Genomic DNA, 27,984 nt, shown 5'->3' on the forward strand with positions numbered 1-27,984 from the left:
ACTGCGCCACAAGACAGTCTCAAAGACATAAACCTAACCTTAGTACCTGAAAATGAGAAAGCATCCATTGCGCATAGGTAAAGAGTGGGCTAAATTGTGCAGGGTATTGGGCATAGCCTAAAGAAACATTAGGTAAATATAGTCTAAGTCTACTCACAGTCCATGGAGGGCGTCTCGCCGATTTAGTTTTTATACTATTTTATTTAGATTATTTGGTGTATATGTTTTATTAATAACACAGTGGATTGTATGTATATTGTTAATGCAATAGGGGACACTAGCAGTTGTTAATAAGTTTAAGCGCAGTGCCACTTGGAAGAAAAAATCCTTTATTGCAGAAGGGATATAGTATGTCCCTTCTGCAATATAAAGCCTATCTGCATTTTCATGCAAAATTCCACTTTAATACTCTACCTGCCTGGACTTAGGATTTACATGTAAATGGTTTATTGTTTGCTGCAGTTCTAATAATTATTAATAATGAATAATTTAAAGATCATTGTGATATGAAGCGCCCTATAGCTTTTAGTTACACTTGCGCTATATTCCGGTATAAACCTTGTGTTACATTAGACAACATGGAGCATCATTCCTGTTCATGAAATGAGTTGCACTTGTGTTGAGCTATTTGCAGACTTGTTTCCTTTGTTTGTTACAATAAATTCCTATTCAGCATTTCTAAGGTCGGGTTAGGGCAAGATATTTTTCTGCCTTTGTATGCTGACTGCACGTAATTCTTCAATAAAAACAAAATTCGAATTTCCACTGTAGGGCAGTTTAGGATCCAGAGCCATGGCTGCAGCCAGCAAACCAGGGAGCACAGAAATGCCATTAGAGGAGAATAATGGGGAGAAGATATACGAGAAAGTGTGTGCAGAGATCGAGACTCTGGAGCTGCCTCTGGGATCTACTTTAAGGTAAAACGAATTCAGCACAAGGGGACACCTCCCCTCCTAGCACAGGGACAGATACTGGACATACAAGGGTGAATATTTTTGGAGGTGGTTATTATATCACACATTACTCATAAGACTATATATATATACATTCCTATTAAACAGTCTGAGTGTAAATGTATTTTAGTCATGGCAGATGAAAAATAAGTTGAAGCGTTTAAATAATTATTTAATGCCGGATGTAACTTTTTTTTAAAAATCGTTATTTTTGGTTTTACAAGATAACAAATATACCGGTACATAAATATCACAGAAAGCATTCAGGGGAACAGTATCATGGTAGAGTACAACTGTTATTATATAGGTACTATAGATCATAGCTGTCACATTGTGCACAATGATGCCCTCCATAACATAAAGCACAATGGAACAACAACAAAAAAAAACCCCAAACATAATGAGAGATCTTTGTAAAGAATCTGGACTTTAAGAATGAGGAGAAACGAAACGCAACTCCCCCCCCCCGCAACTCCAAGCCCCTAATAGTGTGTGTACCATGCCAAAACAGACCTCAGCAGGGGTTCCCATAAATTGCAAAGAGATAGAGCAGCAAGGTGAGCAGAAAACTGAAACTCTGGAAGAGCTCCAAGAAAAAGAGAGAAAACGGCTAAGAATGAAAGAGAAAAGGGAGAAAGAGCAGAAGCGGGAAGGAATGTAACAATGTTTTACATTTTACAGGTTTGTGTATTAAAGCAAAGATCGATGTGCAGTGATCCACATCAACCAAGTTCTTTCTTACTGGCCTGAGCACAGTAAACTAAAATTGGGTTTGCTGCCATGTCTCCTGTGCCTTGTACATCAACACCCAATCTTTTCAGGACCTGTTAGGTTTAGTTTTGTTGTTTTCTGTGACATGGGGTAGGTCATAGTCCTACTCTGTTTTTTTTTGTGCTGTTCTGGATCTCAGAGGGAAGATCTGTCCCTACCATAAGGCACAACCATAGCAGGGTGAGCTCAGTTTTTCAGCCAAACTACTAGCTGTATGGAAAAGAATCCTCTTGTGATATTTTAATAGGGATATTTTAAGAAAATATAAGGTACCCAAAGGTGGGTTATCACATAGGTAGTTAAAAGAGAACTATGGGGTAACCTTTTTATCCCATAGTTCTCTTTAGGGTCACAGGAGGACATGTACAAACTTCCTCCTCCCGTGACCCAAAGCTCAATATATGTATTGAGCGTCCAAATATGTTTAAAATTGGTATTGGTTAATAAGCGAAAACATAGAACTGCCAACTCGTTTCAAGGGCTCAAAGGCCTTTTCAAGGCTTAAACATAATGAGTAATCTTGCCTGTCAGCACTTTTTACAAATATAAAATAATTTCCACTTTAAGATTACTCATTGAGGGGAATTTATGAAAACTGGAGCAGAGAAAATCTGGAGCAGCTGTGCATGGCAACCAATCAGCTTCTCTCTTCAGTGTGTTCAGTTAAGATTTTAAAATGAAAGAGAGAAGCTGATTGGTTCCCATGCACAACTGCTCCAGATTTTGTCTGCTCAAGTTTTGATACATTCCCCCCATTATGTTTAAGCCCTGTAGAAGGAGGAGGCATTTGAGCCCTGAAACATAAAAGCTGTTCTATGTTGTTGTTTGTAAACCAATACCAATATTAAACATTTTTGGACTTTGTTTGGCACTCTCATTAGACTGTATACATGTGAATCTTCAAATTTGGGCTCTTTGTTTAAGGAACACCCTGTTTTTTGAGTGACCTCACCAGAGCCAATGGACCCTATCTCGATCTGAATTTTGAATCCAGCACCTCTAGCACCTGCTAGGTTGGGGAAGCCTCAGACACTCCTTGAAATGTCGTAGGTTGAAGAGAATTACAGAGCAGTTTATTGATGAATTGAGAAGCAAATCAGCAGCATATATTACTGTGAGTGCTACTTTTATACATTGTAATGAAACATTCAGCCTGTAAAGTATAATCTGGTGACAAGGTCGGTTTCCTTCGCACCATGCAGTTATTATGTACAGTATTCCTTGTATACGCAGTACTGAGCCTCTTGAAAGTGCCAGAAATAAGAACCACATATGCAGCTTATAGCAGCCAATAGGGTTCCCTTTCATAATTCATGTGCAAGCTACAGAATGAAAGGAAGCCTCTGGCTTCCAGTTATAAGGCAGAGTGTTGTATTATGTTGTTGTCTTACTGGGCGTGCCATGGCTTCTGTACATTGCCCATCCCAGGGTTGACTCACCCCATGTCACAATATTTGCCTGTCTCTGCATCTGCTGATCCTTGTCCATATGTTTTTTTTCCTCCATGATAATAATAATTATCATGTTTATTATATACTTGAATTTTCTGCAACATTGTACATTAATGTTAACAAAACATTGGCGTCACTTGGAACAGTAATAGATTTTTAGTGGACATGGGGTATACAGTGTAACTCACAGCTCCCTGGGGTGCCTTCTGGCTTTCTCAGGGGTACCTCAAAATGTTCTCATAATATAATACCTTTCTATGGTGCAGGCAGGCTTCTGGTAGGGGGGTTCTGATATAAAGGAAGACTCTGATGTGAGAGGGGGGATTCAGATGTGAAGGAGGGGGTTCTGATATTGAGAGGGACTCTGATGTAAAGGGGGAAACCTACTTTTTTGTTTTTTTTTCAAACGGTCCCCCCTTAAAAACCATACTAGACCCCTATCTGGGGTCCCCTATCGGTAGTGAGGGTTAGCTCCCATTCTTGTACTGACTGAACTGACTGCCAAAAAGTGAGACCCCATGGGATAGTACTGCAGTAAATCAGAATAATAAATATTATAAATAAAGATACAAAATACTTAAAGATGTGAACATTTACGTTTAACAATAAGGAAATAACTGTGTCCTAGCAAACGCAAGAGCATATGCAACACAACTATGAGTCTAAGTAAGAGTTGTAAACAATAGCTTGTTGCAGTCATCCTTTCTCTTCTACCCAGCTGTGATCTTGACGCAATACACACGCCTGCAGTGTGATCTCATTAGGAAAGGGTTAATAGTGGGCAAGACAATTATATCTGCATTGCAGAGCGTTCTTTATAATAATACCGGAATAAAGAATTTTAAAAATGTGCAGACAAAAATACATAAGTGTGATGCATATATGTGTTTTTGATTATTAATAGTGCGATGAACAATTTTTTTTGAAGGCCGCTTTTCAAATGTTCAGGACAATATCAAGATTGTGAAATGATGAAATAGATTCTTGAGAACTTGAAATGATATACACAAGATGTAAACAGTTTCCGTGTAAACTTAAAGGGTTATTAAACCCTCAGCGTGTTTTTGCATATATCTAGTGCTAGCAAGCAGCAGATATATGCAAAAACATGAAAACAAAACCTTTTCAAACAGGTTTAAACTTACCTGTGTCTCGGCTGCACGCTCCCGTCCGAACACCTGAAGAGCCTCGGGCGGCTGCAAAGGATCCTGGGGGCAGGCGCATGCGCACTTCAGATGTTCAGCCGGGAGACGAGGAGAGACACAAGGTAAGTATATGGAGCAGTGTGCACCTGCACAGACTCCGTGGGACGTCAGAGGAGGACAGAGGAGTCAGCGTTGGATCGGAGACCCTCAGCAGCGCTGAAGGGACAGCATTGTGGGGAGGGAAAAAAAATCCTTTAATGTCACTTTAAATGTACTGAATGCTCTGTAAGGGCTCAGGTACACAGCCATAAAAAATGCTACATTTTTATAAGTACAGTGGGTCTTGTTTAAAGGATCTGAAAGCAGGTGCAGTGTTTGTAATGGGCCCATGTACACAGTGCAAAAAAGATCAGTAACCTTGAACTAGACATGTGCGATTCGTTTCATTCTAAATCAAAATTTGTACGAATTTTATGAAATTTGCACATTCAGACACATCCAAATCCCAATGTGTCAAATTCGAATTTTTGTTTATGAATTTCAGTTTAATGCATCCGAATGGGTCTGAACATGAATTTTCGTTATGGCAACATGGGAGCCATATACAGTATATACATATAATACTAAGGCTGGGCACACACCTTACAACCATCGCAAGACTTTTGTCTTGCGATGGTTGTAAGGTACTTTAAAAAATGTACGATCTGCCTATCTTGCATAGGCAGATTGTACTTGCGATAATTGCATGCCACGCCCCCTGAGGGGCGAGCTTCCGATGACCGCAATGCCGAACAGGCAGTGTGCGCTTGCGCACACCGGCCCGTACGGCTTTTATCGTACGAACAGGCCACAAACCCGCCGAACATCGTACGATGCTCGGCGGGTTTTCGAACATGTCCGTAAGTTAAAAGTCGTGCGACCTTACAGTAGTAGAGGTCGCGCGGCTTCCACACACCTTACGATAATCGTACGATCGCGGGATTTCCCGCGATTATCGTACGATTATCGTAAGGTGTGTGGGGACCTTAAAGCTGAGGCTCCTAGACCTGAATGACATTCGGGATCTGAATTTCCAAATTGCATTGCGGAGCTTCCGAATGCCATTCGGGTCTGGGAGCCATATATATAAAGCTGAGGCTCCCAGACCCCAATGCAATTTGGAAATGTGGATCCCGAATGCCATTCGGGTCTAGGAGAATCAGCTGTAGGCCCCATTCACACTGAGCGATTTATCGCGCGGTAATTCCCGCGATGTCGCGGCTATTTACAGCGCGATATCGCTCTCCAATGCATGGCAATGGGGCTCTGTCCGTCGCTGTCGCGGGTGGTGCGTGGCTACAGCAGGACCCTTTTTGGAGCGGATTTTGCCGCGATTCTAGCTTGCTCAATGCAAGCATTTGTGCGATATCGCGCGACAAAAGCGCGATTTGCGAATCGCTCAGTGTGAATGGGGCCTTAGTATTAATATCTGTATATGGTTTTCTGTGGTATTCGCCACGAATATTCGTAAACTCATCCGAAACTAACAAAAATTGGGATTTAGTCCTAATCCGAAACCCGAACTGAATTGAATTTCGGATCCCAATCCCAAAATAACGAAATATCCGAACCAAACTGAATTTTTATGCAGCTTACATGTCTACCTTGCACTATGCTCAGATCTGTAAATCAAGACAATTCACACCAATTCATTCTGCTGGTGTGCGCTTAAAAAAAGTACAGCATGCAGTACTTTTTTAAGTGCACCGCAGTGAGCTCATAGAAGTAAAGTTCTAAAAGTTAAAAAAAAGTGCCGAGCGATCAAGCGCATCGACACTGTACAGGCACATGCATACCAACAGACATGCGTTTGAGTGCGACTGCTGGTGTGAACAAGTCCTTAAAAAGGACCTTTACCCATATCTTTAAAATAACAACAAACACACCTTTAGAAATGTTTAGTAATGACAATCTACAAACAAATACTTCTAGATAATTGCAGGCTTTGTATTTTTTACATAACTTATTTTTCTTTTCCTCCCCATGTTTCTCACGGTGGCCATTTTTACTAAGAGCAGGTTACTAGATCTCCCTTTACTTCCTTGAACTCTGGCACATGTGACTAGGACATGTGACCACGCACATCATTTCAGGGTAGAAAAATGCCTTTTCCTGAGATCTCATGAGATTATGTGAGAAGGTGCTGATGTAACCTTCCCAGGATGCAACGCTTGGGCACGATTACATCATTTGTGCCAAAGTGGACCAGGAAGTGGAAAAAATAAATTGTAAGTAAAATAAAAATATGTTTGTTTAACTAATGAATGTAAGATGGTTTCATATCAGTATGCAGAGCTGTGTGCTGATGTCATTTTTAGACAAAGTGGGTAAAGGTCTACTTTAAGAAGTGCTCAGGAGAACTTTTAGAATGTGCGACAGTTTGGAGGTCTTGTAATGTCGCAAATGCTGGACGCAGTGGCATCACAAGGGGGGTGCGGCCCGCACCCAGGGTGACACAATTGGAGGGGTGAACGTCCCCTCCTCTCTCTGCCGGTGCCCATCACTAAGATAGCCGCTGGCAAGTATAAAAAAAAAGATGACCACGCGCGCGCGTGGTGATGTCACGCACATGCGTGATGACGTCATGGCGGGGTATCACCCCGTATCTGCTCTGGGTGACACACCTGGCCTCGGGACGCCCTTGGCTGGACCCAATTACTGCACAGCTGAGAAACTATGTGAAATGTCGCAAAGCATGTGCAGTGAGTCGCAAACATTAATACGTCGCAAGAACACTTCAAAAAAGAGCCATAACAGGGATAAAACCTTGCGGTTAGGTAGCAGGAGGTCTTGGCCTTTGCGGCTAAAATTTGTTTGCAAACACGTTCATAAATTCCCCCCATTGTAAACCTGTCGCAGAGACTTTGCCTCCTGTGAAGGAAATCTGTCTCATTATCTGTCTCACTGCTCCTGTGTGGCATTATCTCCCCGTGTGACACAACAGATAAATGTCCCCGATGATGTACTATGGTCACATGTTAGGCAAAATCATTTCATTTTTTTCCTTTTTATTAATATATGAAGGGAAATAAAAAAGAGCTTCTAGAACATTGTCAGGGTTATTCACTAAGCTGCCAAAAGTGCAGAAGGACACAGAGAAGTGAGAAGGAAACAGAGAAGCTGATTGGTTGCCATCGGCAACTGCTCCAGATTCTGTCTCTGCTCCAGTTTTTAGGAAGGCTTCATTTGGGATTTTATATCTATTTATAAAAGCCGAAGTGCAGAAGGACTTTGACTTAGCCGATCCAACATCTGAATCGGCTGAGCCGAAGCTTCGGGAGCTCACTCGCTGCCGTTCGCCCCTAATCTCATAGGGGCTGAACGGCAGTAAGTCAGTAGCCGAATGCCGCTGAGGTAGCGAGTAGAATAGCAAAACAGTTAAATGAATGAAAGGTTGAAAGTGGGACTGAACCGAAGGGCAGAGGCGGCCGAATGGCAGTAAATGATTAGCTGCTGGGCGCCATTCGGCTCAGCTATTCTGCTCGGTACTTCCGTGGTAGCGAGCAGAATAGCAAACAGTGAAAAAAGTTGGAAAAAAAAAAAGTTGAAAAAAATGTTTAAAAATGTAAATAAATAATACCTTTTTAAAAATAAATAAAGATTTAAAAAAATAAAAACAAAATTACAAATAAAAACAATTGGGCAGAGCTAGCAGTGACAGCTAGCTCCACCCAACTGTTTCCTATTGGCCGGCACCCGCCAGAGTCTTCTAGCAGGTCCCGGCCAATGAATAACAACTGGGCGGAGCCGGCCGTGACGTTGCAGTCGGCTCAGCCCAATTGTTATTGTTTAATAACAGATCAGTGTCCCCAGGTCATTTGGGGACGCTGATCTGTCATTACAACTCCGCCCAGCTGTAATTTGGGAGGCGTACCGGCCGTTCGCCCCGCTTCGGCTGCCACTACGGCACAGTCGAGCTGAAGCATATGCCTTCGGCTCTTCTGCGCGGTTCGGCCACCTTCGGGAGCTGTACGGCCTATAGTGAATAGCCCATACAGCAGCCCTTCGGTTCGACTGAACCGAAGGGCTCCCGCAACCGAAGCTAGCCGAAGGATCAGCCAAAGCTTCGGCTGATCCTTCGGCTAACAGGTTTTTAAAGCGTGTAGTGGGAGCAGACTCCTCCCAAAAATACAGGCTAACTAGTTAGCCTTCTAACTTATATATAAATCCAAAGTGGGTTTGGCAGCACAGGTCTTGCAGGTAAACCCAAGTTCCGGCTTGAAAAAAATAGACTGACATTGGTTGCCAATAAAATGCTGTCGCTTTGACTTATCTCCGCTACAAGACCGATAAGTGACCCAATATTTACTTTGGATTTCTATGGATATGTCTTTCTGGATGAATGCCTGGGCATTTACCTCATAGAGGGGGACTTCATACAAACTGGAGCAGAGGCAGAATCTGGAGCAGTTGCCAATAGCAACCAATCAGCTTCTATCTTAATTTTACTCAGTCAAGCTTTAAAAATGAAAACAGAGAAGCTGATTGGTTGCCATGGGCAACTGCTCCAGATAATCTGGCGGCCGCTGTCCCGCATTGCTCTACCTTCCCCGCTGTACCAGCAGCCTGTCACCCGCTGGCCGCCAGCCCCGGGCCACCTAATCCCTGCAAGATGGCGGCGGGCAAGAGCCTGGAGACCGTCACCGAGCACGAGAGGATCCTGCAGGAGATCGAGAGCACGGACACGGCGTGTGTGGGGCCTACCCTGCGGTAAGATGCCGGACAGGGAGGAGGGGAGGGGGTTCAGGTGGGCTGGTAGTCGGATTTCCTCCTTTGTCCCTTGGTGTCCCCTCCCACCCCGGCCCTGATGGGGACACCGGTGACACGGGGCTCCGTCCATTGTACATCAGTGTGCGGCTCCTGCCAGCACTGTCCTGTCATTGTCATTGTTTACTCCTGTCATTGCATTGTAGGCCGGAACCGGGCAAAGTCCGCTTCTAACAGTCCCGGGGACCACTGCTGGAACTTGTAGTCCTACAGCTTCCCAGGTCTCAGGTGCTGTGTGGCAGGTCTTGCTATTGCCATGGCAGCGCCATTTACTAGTATTTGTGTTGTCTTTATTAATAGGCTGTCAGAGGAGGATGCTGGTACATCATGTGATCCTTTAGTGATGAATTGTAAGCTCTGTGGTCCAGTTGCATGGACTATAGTGATGAATTGTAAGCTCTGTGGTCCAGTTACGTGGACTATAGTGATGAATTGTAAGCTCTGTGGTCCAGTTACATGGACTATGGTGATGAATTGTAAGCTCTGGGGTCCTGTTCCATGGACTATAGTGATTCATTGTAAGCTCTGTGGTCCTCCCACATGGACTATAGTGATGAATTGTAAGCCCTGGGGTCCAGTTCCATGGGCTATAGTAATGAATTGTAAGCTCTGGGGTCCAGTTACATGGACTATGGTGATGAATTGTAAGCTCTGTGGTCCAGTTCCATGGACTATAGTGATTAATTGTAAGCTCTGTGGTCCTCCCACATGGACTATAGTGATGAATTGTAAGCTCCGGGGTCCAGTTCCATGGGCTATAGTGATGAATTGTAAGCTCTGGGGTCCAGTTCCATGGACTATGGTGATGAATTGTAAGCTCTGTGGTCCTGTTCCATGGACTATGGTGATGAATTGTAAGCTCTGTGGTCCTGTTCCATGGACTATAGTGATTAATTGTAAGCTCTGTGTTCCTCCCACATGGACTATAGTGATGAATTGTAAGCTCCGGGGTCCAGTTCCATGGGCTATAGTGATGAATTGTAAGCTCTGGGGTCCAGTTCCATGGACTATAGTGATGAATTTAAGATTTACCCTCACCTCTTATCCTGGGGACATAATTTGGGGAATAATTTGCACTTCCCCTTACTTTCTCGGTGAGAGTGGTCACCAGGAGAAATAAAGGGGTGACTCTCCACAATGGGGACACAGACAGCCATACAACCTGACAGTGGGACAGATTCTTCCGCCATAAGGATTATGTAAAGTTATGTATTTCCTGGTACCTGAGGCAGAAATGAGCCAGGGAGCCCCACTGCAAGGGTAGTCTTTTGGTTTCCCCCGGAGCTCAGCTTTAACAATTCGCAGATTTCCTTTCATTTTGTAACCAGCAGTACTTTGCAGGCAACAACTTTATTTTTTTCTCTAATTTCTGTTACAGCAATAATAATATTATTATTCTTTTGCTGTTATTTAATATTATTATTATTATTATTATTGTTGCTGTTATTATTATTCTTTGGTATGGCAGAGTTATTACATAACACACACGTTTTGTCTTTGTGAACATCTTGCCCCTCCGTATAGCGTCCATATGTATAATGAGGTTATAAAGAATTATTCGGAATTGCACATAGAACATATAATGTTATTATGTCATGTCATGAGATTGCTGCTTTGACGTCCTTTGACTAATTCGTATTAAGGTGAAAAGTTCTGATATTCCGATATTCTGGAAGCTGAGCAGTGAAATGACGTACTGGCGGACTGGAGCCTGAAAACCATCAGATTTCTGTGGACTTGTGTACATTGGCTTCTGTCCGCATCAAAATGTCTTGATTCCCCATACAAGTCAATGGAAAGTCTAAGTGCCCATTCACACTGGGCGTTTAATCACGCAATTTCCGCTGCGATATCGCGCATATTTGCCGCGCCATATCGCAAGAAGTCACTGTCCCATGATTTTCAATGGAGCTGTTCTATTGTACAGCTCCATGTCGCCCGTCGCTGTCGCTTGTGCAGGACCATTTTTCCCGCGGATGTCGCGCGATTTTACTATTTTTGCATGCAGCCCGACGTTGAAGGTCGTGCGAACAGTCGCGCTACCCCTGCCGCGCGGATCTGCTCGAGGTAAGTGTCGCTTAGTGTGAATGGGGCCTGAAGCAGTTTGGTAGAGTTTAGAAGGAGGTGAGCGGCAAGTCACAAGAACTTGTATAGGAGCTCAAAAGAATCTCAAACAGATCTCAGGTGCAAGCTGAAAGCGGATCTTCACAAGGAATAATCACTTTGTATCATTGTAACTAGGGATGAGCACGGGTCCAGTCTGGACCCAGAAGGAAGCTGTCAGTGCCGGCTCAATCAGCTGTGGCCACGGTATTGCCCACAGCTGCACGGAAACAATGAAGCGGGATGCTGGTGGCATCATTGACCTTATATGGTCACATGGCCATATAAGGTAATTGTCATTGACCAAATATGATCATGTGACCATAAAGGGTCAGTGATGTCACCAGCATCATACCCCTTGTGTTTACGTGCAGCTGCGAGGGGGGGGTGCCCCGGCTGCAGCTGACTGAGATGGCTCTGACAGCTTCATCCTGGATTCAGATGAACTCAAGTTTGGATCAAACTGGAGCTCATCCCTAATTGTACCCCCTCTCCACAATCTAAAAAAAACCCGCTCACCTGGTTTTTGTTAGTGTGTGTGTTTATTTACGTTTCTTTTTTTTTTTTAGTCTACCCCGCCCCCCGACTCTATTCTAATAATCGAGAGTGCTGTGTATTCCATTCCTGCAGCCTCCTGGGATATCTACGTTACATGTATTCCAAGAGCCATTAGCTTACAGTGGCTGAGCGTCATAAGGGGCCCGGCTAAAGGAACCAGGAAGAGGCAACTAGCTCTTGATGATGTAGAAAAAAAATAAAAAGATGGCGGCATGGGACTGGGAGTGCAGTTCTAGGCCTGAGTCCGAGGGGTACAGTATGTTGGGATTTGTAGTTAAAGCACATCTGGAAGGCCGGAGTTTCCCACCCCTGTATGTAGCTTTAGTATTGATGGCGTAATCGAGTGATTTGTCTTGTTCATCCCACGGCTTTGTAGAAGAATCTTCAGATGTATAGCCAGCCAGAATCCAGAATCATAAATGATATTTGTTGATTGGGAATCTCACAGCATAGACATACAGGTCTGTCACTGCTGACTTGATTTTGAAGGTACATGCTCCAGGGCTGCCACCCTATCCTTGCTTATAGAGAATGACTGACCTATAACAAGCATTGCCGACAGCTGATAAGAACCTGTCTGTTCCAGGTCAGTAACTTGCCAAGTAGTGAGGAAAGGAGAAGAATTGGTGCCCCAGAGCAGGCACCTGCAGAGGCAACTCTGTCAAGCTATCATAGTCCTGTGCTGTCAGGTTCCATTAAAGAAGAACTCCAGGCTACCCCCCGCTCCCCCCGCACTGCAAGGGTTAACTGCTCATTTTGGTCTAGGGAAGAAAATAAAGTTATACTCGACCAATTCTCGCAGCCGGCTGGCTGTGACAACGCTCCCTCCTGCCTCTCTTCTTCTACATGGCAGTGATAGTATGTCCCTCGGTGTCCTCATATCCTATACACAGTATATAGAATGTGATGACTCCAGGATCCGTAGACTGCTGCAGCAGAGGAGGAGAGAGGCTCCAGGGACCGGTCTAAAGGTGCCCATACACTGTGCGATTATCGCACGATAATCGCGGGAAATCCCGCGATCGTACGATAATCGCAAAGTGTATGGAAGGCGTGCGACCGTTTTTACTGTACGGTCGCACGTCTTTTGTCTGAGGAGCATGTTCGATCGTACGATAATCGCAAAGTGTATGGAAGGCGTGCGACCGTTTTTACTGTACGGTCGCACGTCTTTTGTCTGAGGAGCATGTTCGAAAACCAGCCGAAAATCTTACGATTTTCAGCTGGTTTGTGGTATGCTCGGGAGACCGAACGGTGCCCGTTCAGCATTGCGGTCATCGGAAGCCCGCCCCTCAGCGGGGCGGGCTTGTGATCATCGCAAGTACGATCTGCCTGCCCAAGATGGGCAGATCGTACGTTTTTTAAATTACCTTACAACCATCGCAATACTAAGGTCTTGCGATGGTTGTAAAGTGTATGGCCTCCTTATGAACAAGCCTGCTCAAAGGTACAGGTGAGTGTAACTTTGTTCCCTCTCTAGACCAAAATTAGCAGTTAACCCTTGCAGTGCTAGGGTAGCCACACTTAACGGGTTAATAAAAAAATTGTCCAGAGTTTTTCTTTAAAGCGGACCTTTACCCATATCTTTAAAATAACAACAAACACATCTTTATAAATGTTTAGTAATGACAATCTACAAACACATACTTCTAGATACTTGCCGGCTTTGTATTCTTTGCAGAACTTATTTCTCTTTTCTTTCCCAGTCTTCTGACAGTGGCCATGTTTACTAAAGGCAGATTACTAGCTCTCATTTTACTTCCTTGACTTCTAGCACATGTGACTAGACATGTGACTATGTACATCATCTCAGAGGAGGAAAATGCCTTTTCCTGAGATCTCCTGAGATTACAGATGAGATTTCCCAGCAATGCTCTGCTGATGACAAGGCAATCCCAGTGTGCATTGCTTTGGCAAACTGAAGTCATTTTGCCCTTTCAAGCAGGACGTGAATGCTCTGCAAGTATAAGTATTTCCCAATCACAGCATTTTACACCTGACATGCCTATGTTATTATTAATCATCATACATAGGTGCATTGGTAGAATTTGATTTTTGAGTGTAAAGGTCCACTTTAAAGGGCTGAAGGAAGTGAATGATCAGGTCCGTAGACTGTGCAGATCAGTATATTCCTGTATTGGGTACGGCCGGGTGCTTCTGATCAGCCGCGGACAGGAAGTCTGTACAGATCCATGACACGTGCAGGAGCCCTGACAGGCAGCTATCATTTATTTATAGTGAGTAAATAATCAAAGCTGTTGTTGTAAATATGTAACCTTCACATTTTACATGTTGACTCTTATTTCCTTTTTTTTTTTTGTAATAATAAACAGCCCCATACTGACTTCTTCTAATATGTGAGTGCAAAGACAATGATTTACAGACTATGTAATAACTCGCAGTTAGCAATCTCCTGTCACTGGTCCAGAGAGGTTGGAATGATGAAAGTTGATTGTAGGTCTATTTAATAAGATGTGACAAAAAGCATCGGATGAACACAGTGTAGTAATTCCATATACTGAAGTCTGACTGCTACATGATGAGTTCAGATTCAGCACTGAACACCTTTATAAGCAGCAGACGTTCAAACTGGATTCACATGACTGTGTTGTGTTTAAGCGCAATGGTGCGCTGAGGTGCCATTCATTCTGAATGTATCTGCATTGAAGAGCACTGTAACGCAGGGTAACCCGCCACCATGTGATGTGATAAAAATAACACTTGTATCTTTTTGGTGTTTTATTGTGAAAGCCAATTCAAATGAATGAGCTCAGTTAATGCAACATAGGTTAATGCATGGCACAGATGTAAATGGTCCTCCACATAACACCTGCTTTAGGATAGGTTCACACCTGCACAACACTTGCGGCGCGTCCCAGGATCGTGCGGTCCTGCACAATGCAGGCAGCGATTGCCGCGCCGCCCCATTGATTTAAATGGGGTGACAACCACGCGGCAATTGCAGAAAAAAGGTACCTTTTTTTTCGATACACTACACACGGCTGTTTTAGTGTTCGGAAGCACGAGTGAAAATGAGGTGGGAAACCGTGCAATCCGCCCAGCGCGACTGGGGTGCCATTAGAAAATAATGGCACCCACAGCGCAATCAGTTCACACCTTGATGACTCCTGACCACGCAGCAATCCGCGCGGAATCGTGCACGATTGCTGCGCGGTGAGGTTTTGCCTAGGTGTGAACTTAGCCTTTTACTCACCTCTCCATGATCATGGCAGAGCCACACTGTGTGACCAACGGAAAGTCTTTTGCTCACGTGCAGACAAATCCCATTCATTCCAATGGAGAGGCTGTCTATGGTTGGTTGAGTCACTGGTACATGACCTCTGCATAGGAATGCATGAGATTTTGTCCACGCATGGGCAGAAGGCTTCTGGAGTGGCCGGGAGAGTTTTTTTCCGCGACGGCCGTGCAGTTCCCCTTGGTCCATACGGTGGTGGACAGGTGACTATAAGAACTTTGGAAGGGGTGGTAGGGGTCATTTAAAAAAGTAAAGTTATGCTTGAGCCCCAATTCACACATTTGTCCGCACGTATCTATAACTGTGGCAAAAAGTACATGTGCGATTTTCCAGGCGATATCAGCGCGTTTTGTCTCCCAAAGACAGTAGTTGTAGCTGCAAATGCGTGGCAAAACGCACATCTATAAAAAATTGCGCGTGCAAGAACGCACTTTTTTCCGTGCTTAAACATTTGAAGCTGAAAGTCCTCTCCAATCAGTTACCACAGGGCTATTATCTTGAGGGGGGGCATTTAGAGCTGCAGCTAACGATTATTTTCAAAATCGATTAGTTAGCCGAAATTTAAACAGGATAATTGTACAGTTATTCCTAAAATTAGCTGACACCTTAATTCATTCTCACAATGCTTTTTCGGAACTGTAAAGGTGAGGCCGAGAAAACATTCCTGGAGATAATTTAGATAAAAGTTCTGTAATTCTATATGGCCAGGCATTCTTGGATACTGAAATACCTGTATAATCATATATTATCCAGTTATATACTGTGACTGTATGTGCACACTGTACGGCCGTGGACTATGTCAGAGGTATTACTCAGCCTTGCCCTGTTCATGCAGTCAGTGAATACAGTGTTGGGTTTTGCATGTGTATGCAGTGATGTGAAGCCACGTGAAAGCAGATCATTGTGTCACCAATAATGTGTATTCATGTGACATACTGTATGTGTTCCCCTCGGGGCTCCAGGCAGCCATGGACAATCCATGTCTTTATCCAGCTGCCCCGGTCTACTTAGTGTTTATTATCTTAGTTAACACAACTGGCGAGAGATGATTATTCGAGAATAACGCTTGTGAAGGACACTCGTTTTTTGTTCATTACTACAATTACACATGGTGCTAACTTTTGAGATTTAGTTGTTTTCAATGGAGCTACAAAATGTTTTCTTGGCTCCTGGATTGTATAGACGGGCTCCTGAATTCCATATTAAGTTGCCCACCCCTGCCTTACTGGATGCATGGGCTTCTGGGGCAGTGGTTCTACCATTGTGGCTGCCTTACATACAGTTAGACTATACATAGATACAGTAAGTACTCACAGTAGACTATTTGCTTTATTAAAGCTTTTTGGGGAAAATCAGACAGCAAGTTACTAAGGTGCAGGCAGCATTAATGAGTCCATTCCACTGGGCTAAAGTGGTTTCAGAGTTGTGTAGTTTGTTTTTTCTAGGGACGCCCCAATATATCGACCGGCCTAAACATATCGGCCGAAAATGGCACTTTTGGCTGAATGCCGAAAGTGGCATTTTTCTGTCGATATACTCCCCGCTGGGCGCTGCTCTGTGTCCCAGCATGGAGGAGAAAAAGTGTCACAGACGTCCGAGCACTGCGGGAGGAGAGCGCTGTGAGCGGCTGGTGTCATTCCTCCCCGCACCACTCAGCCTCCTGTGACAGATCAGAGGAGAGCAGTGTGCGCGGAGACAGCCAGCGCTGTCACATTAGGCCGACTGGCGGCGCGGGGGAGGAGTCAGTTGTCAGATCGAGCTCTCCTCCCGCACTCCTGTGACAGCGTGTCAGAATGGAGAACAAGGTTCAAACAATCAGTGATCGCTGACTGCTTGTAAATGATTGAGGACATAGTATGGTTACTATATCCTCAATTATGAATGGGAAGTGGTCTACATCACCTCCTGTTCATTCATGATTGTGGATATAGTAAACATACTCTGTCCTCATGTTATGAATGAACAGGAACACTCAGTATAGAGGATTCCTGGTCATTTATAACAGCGGCTGCAGAAAAAGAGATTGAGGACTCTGTGTTCGCAATCTCTTTTTCATTTTAAAGGGGAAATATCAAGGGTCTGTTTAGATCCCTAATATTCCCATAAAACACATAAAAGTAAAATACAATTATTTTAAAAAAAATATTTAAAAAATGTAAATGTTTATAAAAAATAAATAAAAATAAATAATTTTAAAAAGTAAAAAAAAAATGTTTTTTGGTTTAGGCCCCAATTTTTGTTTTCATTTTGGTTTCGTTTTGGTTTTAGAATTTTAATTTCGGTGCACCTTTAGTTTTAACTCATGTAATTCATCCTTAGAACCTCAACTGAGATTATGTACCAATTATAATCTATATGTTATCACTGTGGATATAAAAACAGGAAATTGCTATGATTGAAGGGAGCACCCTAGAAAAATAAAAGGACTATTTTGTTACAATAAAAGGCACCCAAAGTATAAATATTTTATTAATCATAACAAGATAATAAAGATTTTAGCCAATTCCACGATAATCTAGCTTGAAATAACAGTGCTAGATTCCTCCGTCAAACACACCGAAAGTGCAATCACATAAAAATACAAATATAAAAAAACTACAAAATACCATAAAAAATGTATCAAAGCATTTATGTAGTCATAATAACCAAAAAAAAAGGCTCCTATAAAGGTGCTATTATATGTACAGTATAATTAATCGGCATTCATTGATGATATTGACATCAATATCACCATCTTATCACTATATACACTGCCTGTCCAAAACAAAAAAGTCACCACCTGGATCTGGCTAAAAATAGGCCAGAGCCTTCCATTGGATATGTGTTATGATCTGGCGTTGCTTCAGTTGGTCAGGACTAGGTCCAGCAATGTTATGTGCCAAAGAAATGAGGTCACCTTCCTACCTGAATATACTGAATCACCAGGTTTTTCAATCAATTGATTTTTTCTTCCCTGGTGGCACATTGGGCATATTCCAAGATTACAATGTCAGGATTCATCGGGCTCAGATTGTGAAAGAGTGGTTCAGGGAGCATGAGGCATCATTATCACACATGGACTGACCACCACAGAGTCCAGACAGGTGCCCTTGTGAAAGGGGCCTTAGAATTTCATCCCATGAATACACTGATTTTAGGAATTTACAGTATATATGTATCAAACACATTTCTTTTATTCACATTATGTATCTCACATACCACATAAAACCTTATTGTTGCAATTAGGTTTTATGTGCTTCAACAGGAGTGCTGTATGTGACATTTATAAGCAACGTGCAGATAAATAATGAGTTGTATACATATATACATCACTGAAATGAGTGCATTGATGGAATGAAATTATAATCGTTATTGCATGGAATTCCCCGATTGAATAATAAGAAAGAACAGCACAATTTGTCCATTACTGAGAAGTAGAAAAGCTAATGCTTGTTCTTTCTGTCAGTGTCCACATAAGTGACCACACTGAAAAGTCAGGAAAAATCTGCCCAGTGGGGACACAGTCATCAATAAAAATGTGTGACGTAGATTGAAACCCTTCTCCAGTCTATCTAACCTTTTGGTTGGAATTTCACATTGAGATGCTTGTAGACCTCAGATGATCATGACCTAAGCTGTCCTATTGTGGTCAGACCAGGGCACTCTATGATCTCTGTAGGCATCATTGGCTGATTGACTGTAGAGAATGAGCAGATCTCCTGGGTTGGATTCCATGTTGCCTATTGGAGTCTCCATTCAATGCCCACTTGCAGAAGAAGCAATTCTATTCTCAGTGGCAGCCATAGGATGTTGGTATATGTGGAGTGCATCTGTTGCTTTGTGATGCACAACGTGTGGGTGGAGAAGTAGAGACAGTTTGAACATGTTCACATGTAATACCCATCATTAAGCTGTTATGTGTTCTTTCATAATAGAGCCTGACAATATATACCATCTAATTAGTGAAAGTACGTCAGCTTTATTGTGGCACGAATCATTTTTATTAATATAGTGTGCAGCAAGGCAGTGTTTTTAAAGACTTTACCTACATCTAAATATGATGGTTGTCTTGTATGAAAGTGTCTGATCTTGTCTTTCAGGTATTGTTCTGTTTCTGGCAGCACACATTCACTCATATCAGTGCCTCTGTCTCTCTTTAGAGGTCAGGGACTGCTGTGCAGTAGTAGTCTCTATCATCGAAGATGACCTCTAATTCATTCAACATTGAACAGGTGGAATTTATACACTGATCAGCCATAACATTCTGACCACCACCTAATATTCAGTAGGTCCATCTTTTGCTTCCAAAACAGCCCTGACCCCTCTAGGCATGGACTCCACGAGACCTCTGAAGGTATGCTGTGGTATCTGGCACCAAGCCATCAATAACTGATCCTTTAAGTCCTGTAAGTTGTGAGGTGAGACCTCCTTTGCTCCCCACATGCATTAATGAGCTTTAGCCATCCATGACCCTGTCGCCGGTTTATGGGCCACTCTTGTAAGGTCCTCAGACCGGGAACATCCCACAAGAGCTGCAGTTTTGGAGTTGCCCTGACCCGGTTGTCTAGACATCACAATTTGGCCCTTGTCAAAGTTGTTCAAATCCTTACACTCGCCCATTTTTTCTGCTTCCAACACATCAACTTCAGGGACAAAATGTTCACTTGCTGCTTAATATATCCTACCCACTTCCAGTTGTCATTGAAATTAGATAATCAATGTTATTCACTTCACCTCTCAGTGGTCATAATGTTATGGCTGATTGGTGTATATGGGAACTATTTACTACCAAAGGATTTGCATTTCTGTCCATCTTGTTCTGAAATTTACACAGCTCTGCCACATAGATCAGTCTTGCCTGGCAGGAGAGGGGGCCTGACCTTTCTCTGCTGCATTTTCACATTACTTTACATGTCTCTGTCATTCTGCTCTCTCATCCTATCAGTATGCTTCTTGCACACGTGATTAGCTGCTTGTGCTGCTTCTATTTCCCCATTTCTTAGCTTTTCTATACAGTAGACTGCAGAGGCGGATACTGAAAAATGTAGGTACTTAATGCTTGCATTTAAAAAATAAATGTAGTCATGTATTTATAATTATGGACCTACATTAATTTGTATCGGCCTGCAGTTCAGCTTTAGGTCTCCAGGTATTTCTGAGGCCATTACAACCGTTTTTTTCCAGGGATGCTGTGGACATGAAGCCCATACTAATCAATGACAGACTGACAGTGTCCATGGCTGTTCGCATGTAATCGCTCAAGTTGCATTTACATGCGGCTAGGGACTGATGAGTGGCCCTGTACACAGACTGTTTGCATCCAGGGCCACTCAGTTGTCCCTAACCACAGGTATTTGCTCCATGTGACAGGACATGTGGACAGCTGCAAGGCCTCTAAGCCTGTCATTGATTTGTACAGGCTGAGCAGCAGCAGCCGATTGGAAACACCTCGCCATACCCATCGCAGAAATACGCCGATCTGTGCAGTGGACAGCCATGTGAATGAGGCCTTGAAGCGGGACACATGCCTCTGGTGATAGCTGTCACAGTTGCCAGTGTACCTATGTCTGCTCTCAGCCAATCTTTCAAGCCCTTAAGTGGCTGCTGTCATAGCTGGTCACATGTACACACCATGGAAACTGCAAATCTAAATAGAGACTAAGATGGCGCCGTCCTTAGCTGTTAAGGATAAGTGAGTTTAGTTTTTTGTTTCTGGATTTGTCCAACCAGCTTACTAGATAGAGGTGGAGATTCTAGTTGGATTCAGATCTTTATGCTAACCTCACCCTGAATGACCCCTGGGTTTTACATCTTCTGTGTGGCAATTGATGACCATTTTGACCCTCATGTTTCATGGACCAGTTGTACGTAAAGTGCAAGTGAAGCCAAAACTTTTGTTGTTGTTGTAGTTTTGGATAGAGTTGAGAGGGATTAGAACATCAGTCAGGTTTTTATTGCTAGGTCCCCTTTAGTGGGATTCACCCTCTCTATTTTTCCTGTTGACCATTACTACTGAAAGTGAAAGAAAATCCCAAATTTTAGGTTGCCATCAGAATAAGAACATATTGGAAACCTTCCAAAGGGGACACTAGTTCTGGTAACCCTGTTGACCAACATGGATTTTCCTTGTTGGAAGGATTTCCTCTCACTTCCTGTTGTTGCTATCAGATAGGAAGTGAACAGAAATCTCCCCAATGAGACACAGATGGAAAAAAATCAGACAGGTTATAACCCTCCCTTAGGCCCCTTTTTTGCTGTCCGATCCCTTCCTGATTGGAATGGATGTTGTGACATCAGTGTTCTTGCAGTTTTTTGCTCTAACTTGCGATGGAGGAAAAAACTGGCATTGCCAGAAGTCTTAGGCCAGCCACATGTAAACAGATGGACGTCCGTTTACATCCAGTTACCCTGGATGCAGACCAGGCCTTATGGGGGAAGTATGGGACAACCCTTTGTTGCCATATTGTAATATATACGGTTTAATTTTCACAGTTTAAAAAAAATGTAACAGCTGCAGACTAAAATGGGAAGGTCGTTTTTATGGCCGTTATTTACAAAAATAACCCATAGAACAATGAAAATTCTAGTGAAAGTGGAGTTTGAAATGAAATATATACATTATGAATTGATTATTGATCCCTAAAGTAGCTGCCTTACTAGAACTTCTATAGCCTTTAATGGGCAGCTGTCAATGTTGGGAGGCATGGCACCCCGTCCCTTCATATTCATAAAGATAAATGCTTACCTGACCGGAGTGTTTTTGTGTAGACAGGAAGCCTGCGAGGCAGATGTCTTAAAGGGAAACCATAATGGTTTGGGGTCAGTTTTGTGTAGATTTGTATTACTAAGCTTAAGTGTTTTTCCACTTTTGCAGATAAATTGGGATCACACTTATTTTATATTTGTTACGTGTTCCCATTCACATCATATAAACGGAAAAAAAATTAAGAGATGCTTACATAGTAACATAGGTAAGGTTGAATAAAGGCCCATCCAGTTCAACCTATGTGTGTGTATATGTGTGTCTGTATATGTATGTATATATATATAGATACGGTATATATATATAGATATATATATATATATATATCTATATATACATATACAGTGTGTGTGTATGTGTGTTTAACACTTCCCATATCCTTGTATATTTAGTGACTGAAGGAACTTATCTAGAAGTTTCTTGAACTTATCTATTCTATCAGCGGACACCACTGTGCGTGGAAAGAAATTCCAAGTTTTTACTACTCGCACAGTAAATAACCCTTTCCATGTTCTAAGATTGAACCCCCTCTCTTCTAACCTCTTGTTGTGTCCTAATGTTCTCTATACTGTTCTTGGTGAAAATAACCTGTTTCTTGTATTGCTGTTCCCATTGATGATTTTGAAGACTGCAATAAGGTCCCCTCTTAATTGCCTCCTTTCTAAGGAGAATACGTTTAATTGTTGGAGGCTGTCCTCATAACTATCCCTTAAATTAATTTTGTAGCCCTTCTTTGAACTCTCTCAAGGTCAAGGAAAGGGCTACCCATTGAATTAAAGGTATAGAAGGCCTAAGCTATGAAGAGCACCTCCAACAATTAAACTTATTCTCCTTAGAAAAAAGGCGCTTAAGAAGAGACCTTATTGCAGCACACATACAACACATAATAGACGCACAGCACACACACAGTACACATACAACACATAATACACACAGTACACATACAACCATAATACACCCACAGCACACATACAACACATAATACACGCACGACACACATTCAACACATGGCACACACATACAACAAATAGTACCCGGCCAGGGTACCCCCAGTTCCCCGGCATCTCAAATGCTGTGCAGTATGCAGTTCCAGCGGGTCTCCTCAGCTCTTTTCCCTGGACAGCCCGGCCTGTCAACATGCTCGGGGTGAGTACAGAATTGTAGGGGGTGTGTCTGCCGGCGTCAAGGAGAGGGAGGGTGTGAGGAGCTGCAAGCAGCCCAACTAATCGACTGACCAACTAATCAATAATGAAAATCGTTGACAACAATTTTCATTACAGATTATTTTCGATTTAGTCGACTAGTTGTTTCAGCCCTACTAAAGTCCACTCTTAACTGATCTTTCATGTCACATGTGTGCATCATGATCTCAATAGAGTCTAAGATGACGCCTTCTTCAGCTGTAAAGTTTGTGTATGTGTGCATATATACAAATAAACATGTAAACAAACATGTAGCACAGGGTATATCCATCACCAAGGATTAGCAGAGCACTCTGGGTTTTCGAAAGAGAAAGCACGGCAGAAGCTCTCTACCTCCAGACTCTGATTAAAGCCACTGACGGAGCCCTACTGTGGAGAAGTAGTAAGGAGTATTAAGTCACTGCTCTGACTCGTTTACTTGGGTGTATAAATTTGAGTTTTCAGCTGGCAAAAAAACTACCATCCATCCCTCCCACCTCTTCTAGCCCATCATGCCAGTTGTTTATTTAGCAAATTAAAGTCACCTGAGTCCCCTCATTCAGGTCCCTCACTGACGGCATTTCAGCCGGTGGGGATCCCTAATCTCTGCCGGCTGGTCCCCTTGACTCCCCACTGACATCAGTAGTCTTCTGGATCCTGAGAAGACCCCTCCAGTGGACAGACTATAGGAATTGCAGGCAGGACCTCAGCAGGGAGTAAACAGAGAGATGTCTATGAAGGTTCTCATTCATCCAGCTCATGGTATATCGGTAAAAAATAAGTCAAAGCAACTGGACTTGCTGTATTTTTCTTGAAGACGTTTCACTGGTCATCCGACCAGCTTTCTCAATTCTGAATTGAAAAATACAGCAAGGCCAGTTGCCTTGACTTCTTTTTTACAGATAAACAGAGAGTATCACATGAATGCAGCTTAAGGTAAGCCCAGAAAAAAAAGTGAGAAGTAAGTTGTATTTGTCAGGAGGGATTTCCTGCCTCTATCTTAATGAGCTGTATTTGACCACTGACTGATTCCCAACGCCCTTAGTGTGGCAGAGCACAAGATCTAGATATTCTCACAGGACTTATGCGGTGCTTGATATTATCTAGACATAAGCATATATATGTAATCTTCTTTATTGATAAGAGGCGCACTATGCCTCTTGTTACTGTTACAGCTCCAACAATTTGCAGGGAGATTAGATCTTACTTAGGAAGTCAGTTGAAGATAGGACAACACTTCGCAATGTTACAAAATTCTTTCTAAGGAAATGATGTTGCCTCAGATTATAACAGTGAAGTGATTGCCCCCATCGTAAGGTTTTGTAAAGTGCACAAACCACAGAACACGGCCGAGTACATTCTATCAGAGATAACAGCGTGCAACCAACGCTGTAAACCGGTCGTTGACTGCCAAAGTGTAGGTGTGTGTTCATGTATACATATCAGTGTACTGTAGATATATAACAGCTTCATAGAATTATCTGCCAATCTTCCTACCTATGTCTGTCTCTCTAGATCAACCAAAGAAAATTCTTAAAAAGTGATACCACTGTATGTTTTATTAAAGGACAACCGTGGGGTCAGGGCTTTTCCCCATAGTTCTCCTAAGGGTCACGGGAGAACACAAACTAGCGTCCTCCCATGACCCAAAGCTCAGTATACCGCGAGCTACAGCTCGCAGTATACTGAGACACCGCAGCCGGGACAGATTCCGACAATACTATCGGATTCCACCCAGCTGCGGGATTGACAGCTGGCTCTGCCTATCCAGAGGCAGAGCAAGCTGTGCCCGCCCCTCCCCCGTCCATTTCACCAGTCAGTGCTGGAGGATCGGACAGGGGAGGGGGGAATCCCTGCAAGGAGCCGTGAGTGACAGTCACAGCTCTCTGCAGGGATAGATCGAGAAGTGAGCGAGCGACAGTATATGTTCGCTCACTTCCCGATCTACTGAGCCGACCTGTGACAGTTTCATTGTCACAGGTTGGCTCAGATTATGAGGCTGAGTGAAAATCACTCACCTCATAGTTCTCCTTTAAAGATGAATGAACAAATGGAAGGCCATGTAAGCAATAACATCAATCTTTTCTTAAAACCTAAGTACAGGCAGTCCCCGGGTTAGGAACAAGATCTGTAGGTTTGTTCTTAAGTTGAGTTTGTATGTAAGTTAGGACAGATACATTTTTAAGTGTAACTCCAGTCAAAAATAGGGAAAGGTTAACCCCCTGTAACGCTTGTTTTGCTGTCTGTGCCCCTGTTCAGAAGATTTCACCTCACTTTGTGTCCCTGTGACAATTGGATTTGGAAAATTTTGGGTTCTCGTGTAAACAAGGATTGGTGATAAAGATTCAGTGGGGACACCTTTTTCCCATGATCACTCTTACAGGAGTGAATTTCCCTTCCTAGGGGTAGATTTCCTTTCACTTCCTGTTGTCTCAAAGACAGGAAGTGAGATTAAATCTTTCTAATGAGGATACAGAAGAAGAGGCTGGAACCCCTCGTCCGCACGTCTAACAAGAGCCAACTTCCTGTAATGTATGTACAGTACTACAAACCAGACCCAAAAAGGGGGGCACTCTTCGTCAGCACGGGTGCGGTAGTATTACAACTACCTCTGCTGTGCAGTAATAGCCTCCGTTTGTAAGTAGGAGTCGTATGTAACTCGGGGACTGCCTGTACTATTTAGAATAGTGTGCTTAAAAGGTAAACTGAAAACACAAAGCACACAGCTCGCCCCTATCATGCGTCCCCGCAATCCACATTCGGTGCACGGATGACTCTCTTCCGGAGTAATAAGCTCGAAACCTGTGGAACCCGCACACGATAATCTTCCAAAGAAATTCAAACTTTATTCCACATGGATCTGTACAAAGCACAACCACTGACGCGTTTCTGCCGATAATTGCCGAATTTGTATTCTTTGCATACCTTACTTTTCTTTTCCTGGTAGCCATTTTCCCTAAGGGCGGATGAATCTGTCTCCCTGTACTTCCTGGAACTCTGGCTCTGCTTCCTGGAGCATGTGACAGTGCCCATCATCTGAGGGGGGAAAAACAATTCCCTTCTTGTGAGATCTCACAACATTTTGTAGCTTACAGATGAGATTTCCCAGGGAGGTGCTGGTGATGTAACCTTCCCAGGATGCATCTGCGAGGCCAGAGCTACATCCCCAGTGCCTCACTCAACCAGGATGTGGATAAACAGTAAGGCCCCATTCACACTGAGCGACATGAAAATCGCGCGACTTTGAGCGATATTGCGCGACGAGCGATATTGAGCAACGTGTCGCGCAACTTTTTCCTATTGGGCTGTATGCAATCAGGAGCAATATTGCTCAAAATCGCTCGGAAAAAGGGTCATGTAGGAGCGACAAGCTACCAGCGACGAGCTACAAGCGATATTGAGCGATATTGAGCGACGAGATGTGAACAGCTCCATTGAAATGGATTGGAGAAGCTACATAGAGTGATATCGCGTGGAAATATGAGCGATATCGCTGCAAAAATCGCTCCATAAATCGCTCAGTGTGAATGGGGCCTAATTGTAAGTAAAAGCCAAAAATATATTTTTTTAATAAGAACTCCGGGAAAATAAAAAACTTACCTCGCAGTGCGGCTACCCCACAATGCACCTGCATACGATGTGATGACATTAGCAGTCCTTAGACTGCCGGAGCCCAGGGGAGAAGAGGCTGCGGGAACTGGTCTAATAGCCCAGTGGGACCTAGGATTGGGTGAGTATATCTGTTTTATTTGAACCCACTAGACAAAGTGAGCACTTAACTCTTGCCTTGCTGGGGCAACCCCATTGCAAGGGTACGTTTTTTTTTTAATTCGTGGAGTTATTTAACAAAAGAATGAAAGCTGATTTAATATCAATGCCGAGAAAGGTCTGCTTTAGGGCCCGTTCACACCATGGCATTGCATTAAATGCATGATACCGTGCTTTTAATTTTGGTCATCACACACCGCACCTAGAATGCAGTATTGTGGTCCCCTAGGTGTGTTGCATTGCCATTCATTGAAATGGTACCCCAGCGCACCTCCAGACCCCTGCGCAGTTTGCAGCACAGTGCAATGTGCAGTATCGCTATACCTTGTAATGCAGTGCCATGGTGTGAATGGGCCCGAGAGGATGCCATCTGCACTGAACTGTGATTAAGATGATTTGGCAGCGTGTTCGATTTCCACCTGTTCCATAGCTGATTATCACCCTTTTTCTGGAGCTGATAAACAGACTTTAGCAGCTTATAACAATAATGCAGGATTCATAATGATTAGTCACTCAATCCTGCTGGTAATATGCTTGGATGTGGGATAGATTTCCAGATTTTGGCACAGTGTCCATCGCCCGGGCTACTAAGAAAGCTTTCAGTTTCAACATTTGGAAACACCTGTTTCCCACCCTAGAGAATCGACACTGTTTAGTCATCTAGACTAGACCTGCTCAATAACTTACAGAGGCTTTATATGTTCTTTTATTTAACACGTCATAAATCATATTGCCAGAATGTATTGTTTTAATGAGGTATTCCAGTGCCTCAAGGAATAGCACTCTCAGTGGATTTGGTAGGGGCTTAGCACTGAATGACTGTTCACATATTAACCAGAAATGTTCCACATGGATACTATTTAATAGTACAAGTGTCAGGTTAGGTGGAATCTGACAAGAACAAAATACCTGTGTGAGAAGAATCAAATGGCAGCTTCCACTGGAGGCCTTCTGTGTTACATACCATTTCTGGGACAAGGTGTCATTTACACTGAATGCATTGAATAGATTCTTAAAACTGGTTTATAGACTTAAAATGACACTAAATTCAGGAGTTAACTCTTAAATATGCATTCACATACCTTAACTATTAACACAAATGTAGTTTGTGTATCACTCGGCTGTAGATCCTCAAATCATCTTTGAATTGGTGCTGACACTGTCCTTCCTTCTGGAGGGTGGCTACTTTTGTTCCCTATGGTCCCTGTGTGTGTTGTAAAGTAGCCACCACTCCAAGCTTACTCCTGTGA

At 43.1% G+C, this 27,984-nt stretch overlaps 1 protein-coding gene across 6 annotated transcripts in view; it reads left to right on the forward strand.

Moving 5' to 3' along the window:
* Positions 1 to 787: 787 nt before the first annotated feature.
* EXOC6 (exocyst complex component 6) overlaps positions 788 to 27,984 on the forward strand; it is a 185,039-nt gene continuing 157,842 nt past the window's right edge. For 4 of the 6 annotated variants that reach the window (XM_018558692.1, XM_018558694.1, XM_018558693.1 and 1 more), the window contains exon 1: positions 788 to 917. In XM_018558692.1, coding sequence (XP_018414194.1) covers positions 793 to 917 — 125 coding nt within the window. In that variant the 5' untranslated portion in view covers positions 788 to 792. Of the gene's footprint in view, positions 918 to 8,885; positions 9,070 to 27,984 lie in introns of those variants that run through there. The other 2 variants (XM_018558696.1, XM_018558697.1) reach the window with 1 other exon arrangement.

The sequence above is a fragment of the Nanorana parkeri genome, unplaced genomic scaffold, assembly GCF_000935625.1.
Source record: "Nanorana parkeri isolate BGI_ZX_2015 unplaced genomic scaffold, ASM93562v1 scaffold353, whole genome shotgun sequence".
Lineage (NCBI taxonomy): Eukaryota > Metazoa > Chordata > Amphibia > Anura > Dicroglossidae > Nanorana > Nanorana parkeri.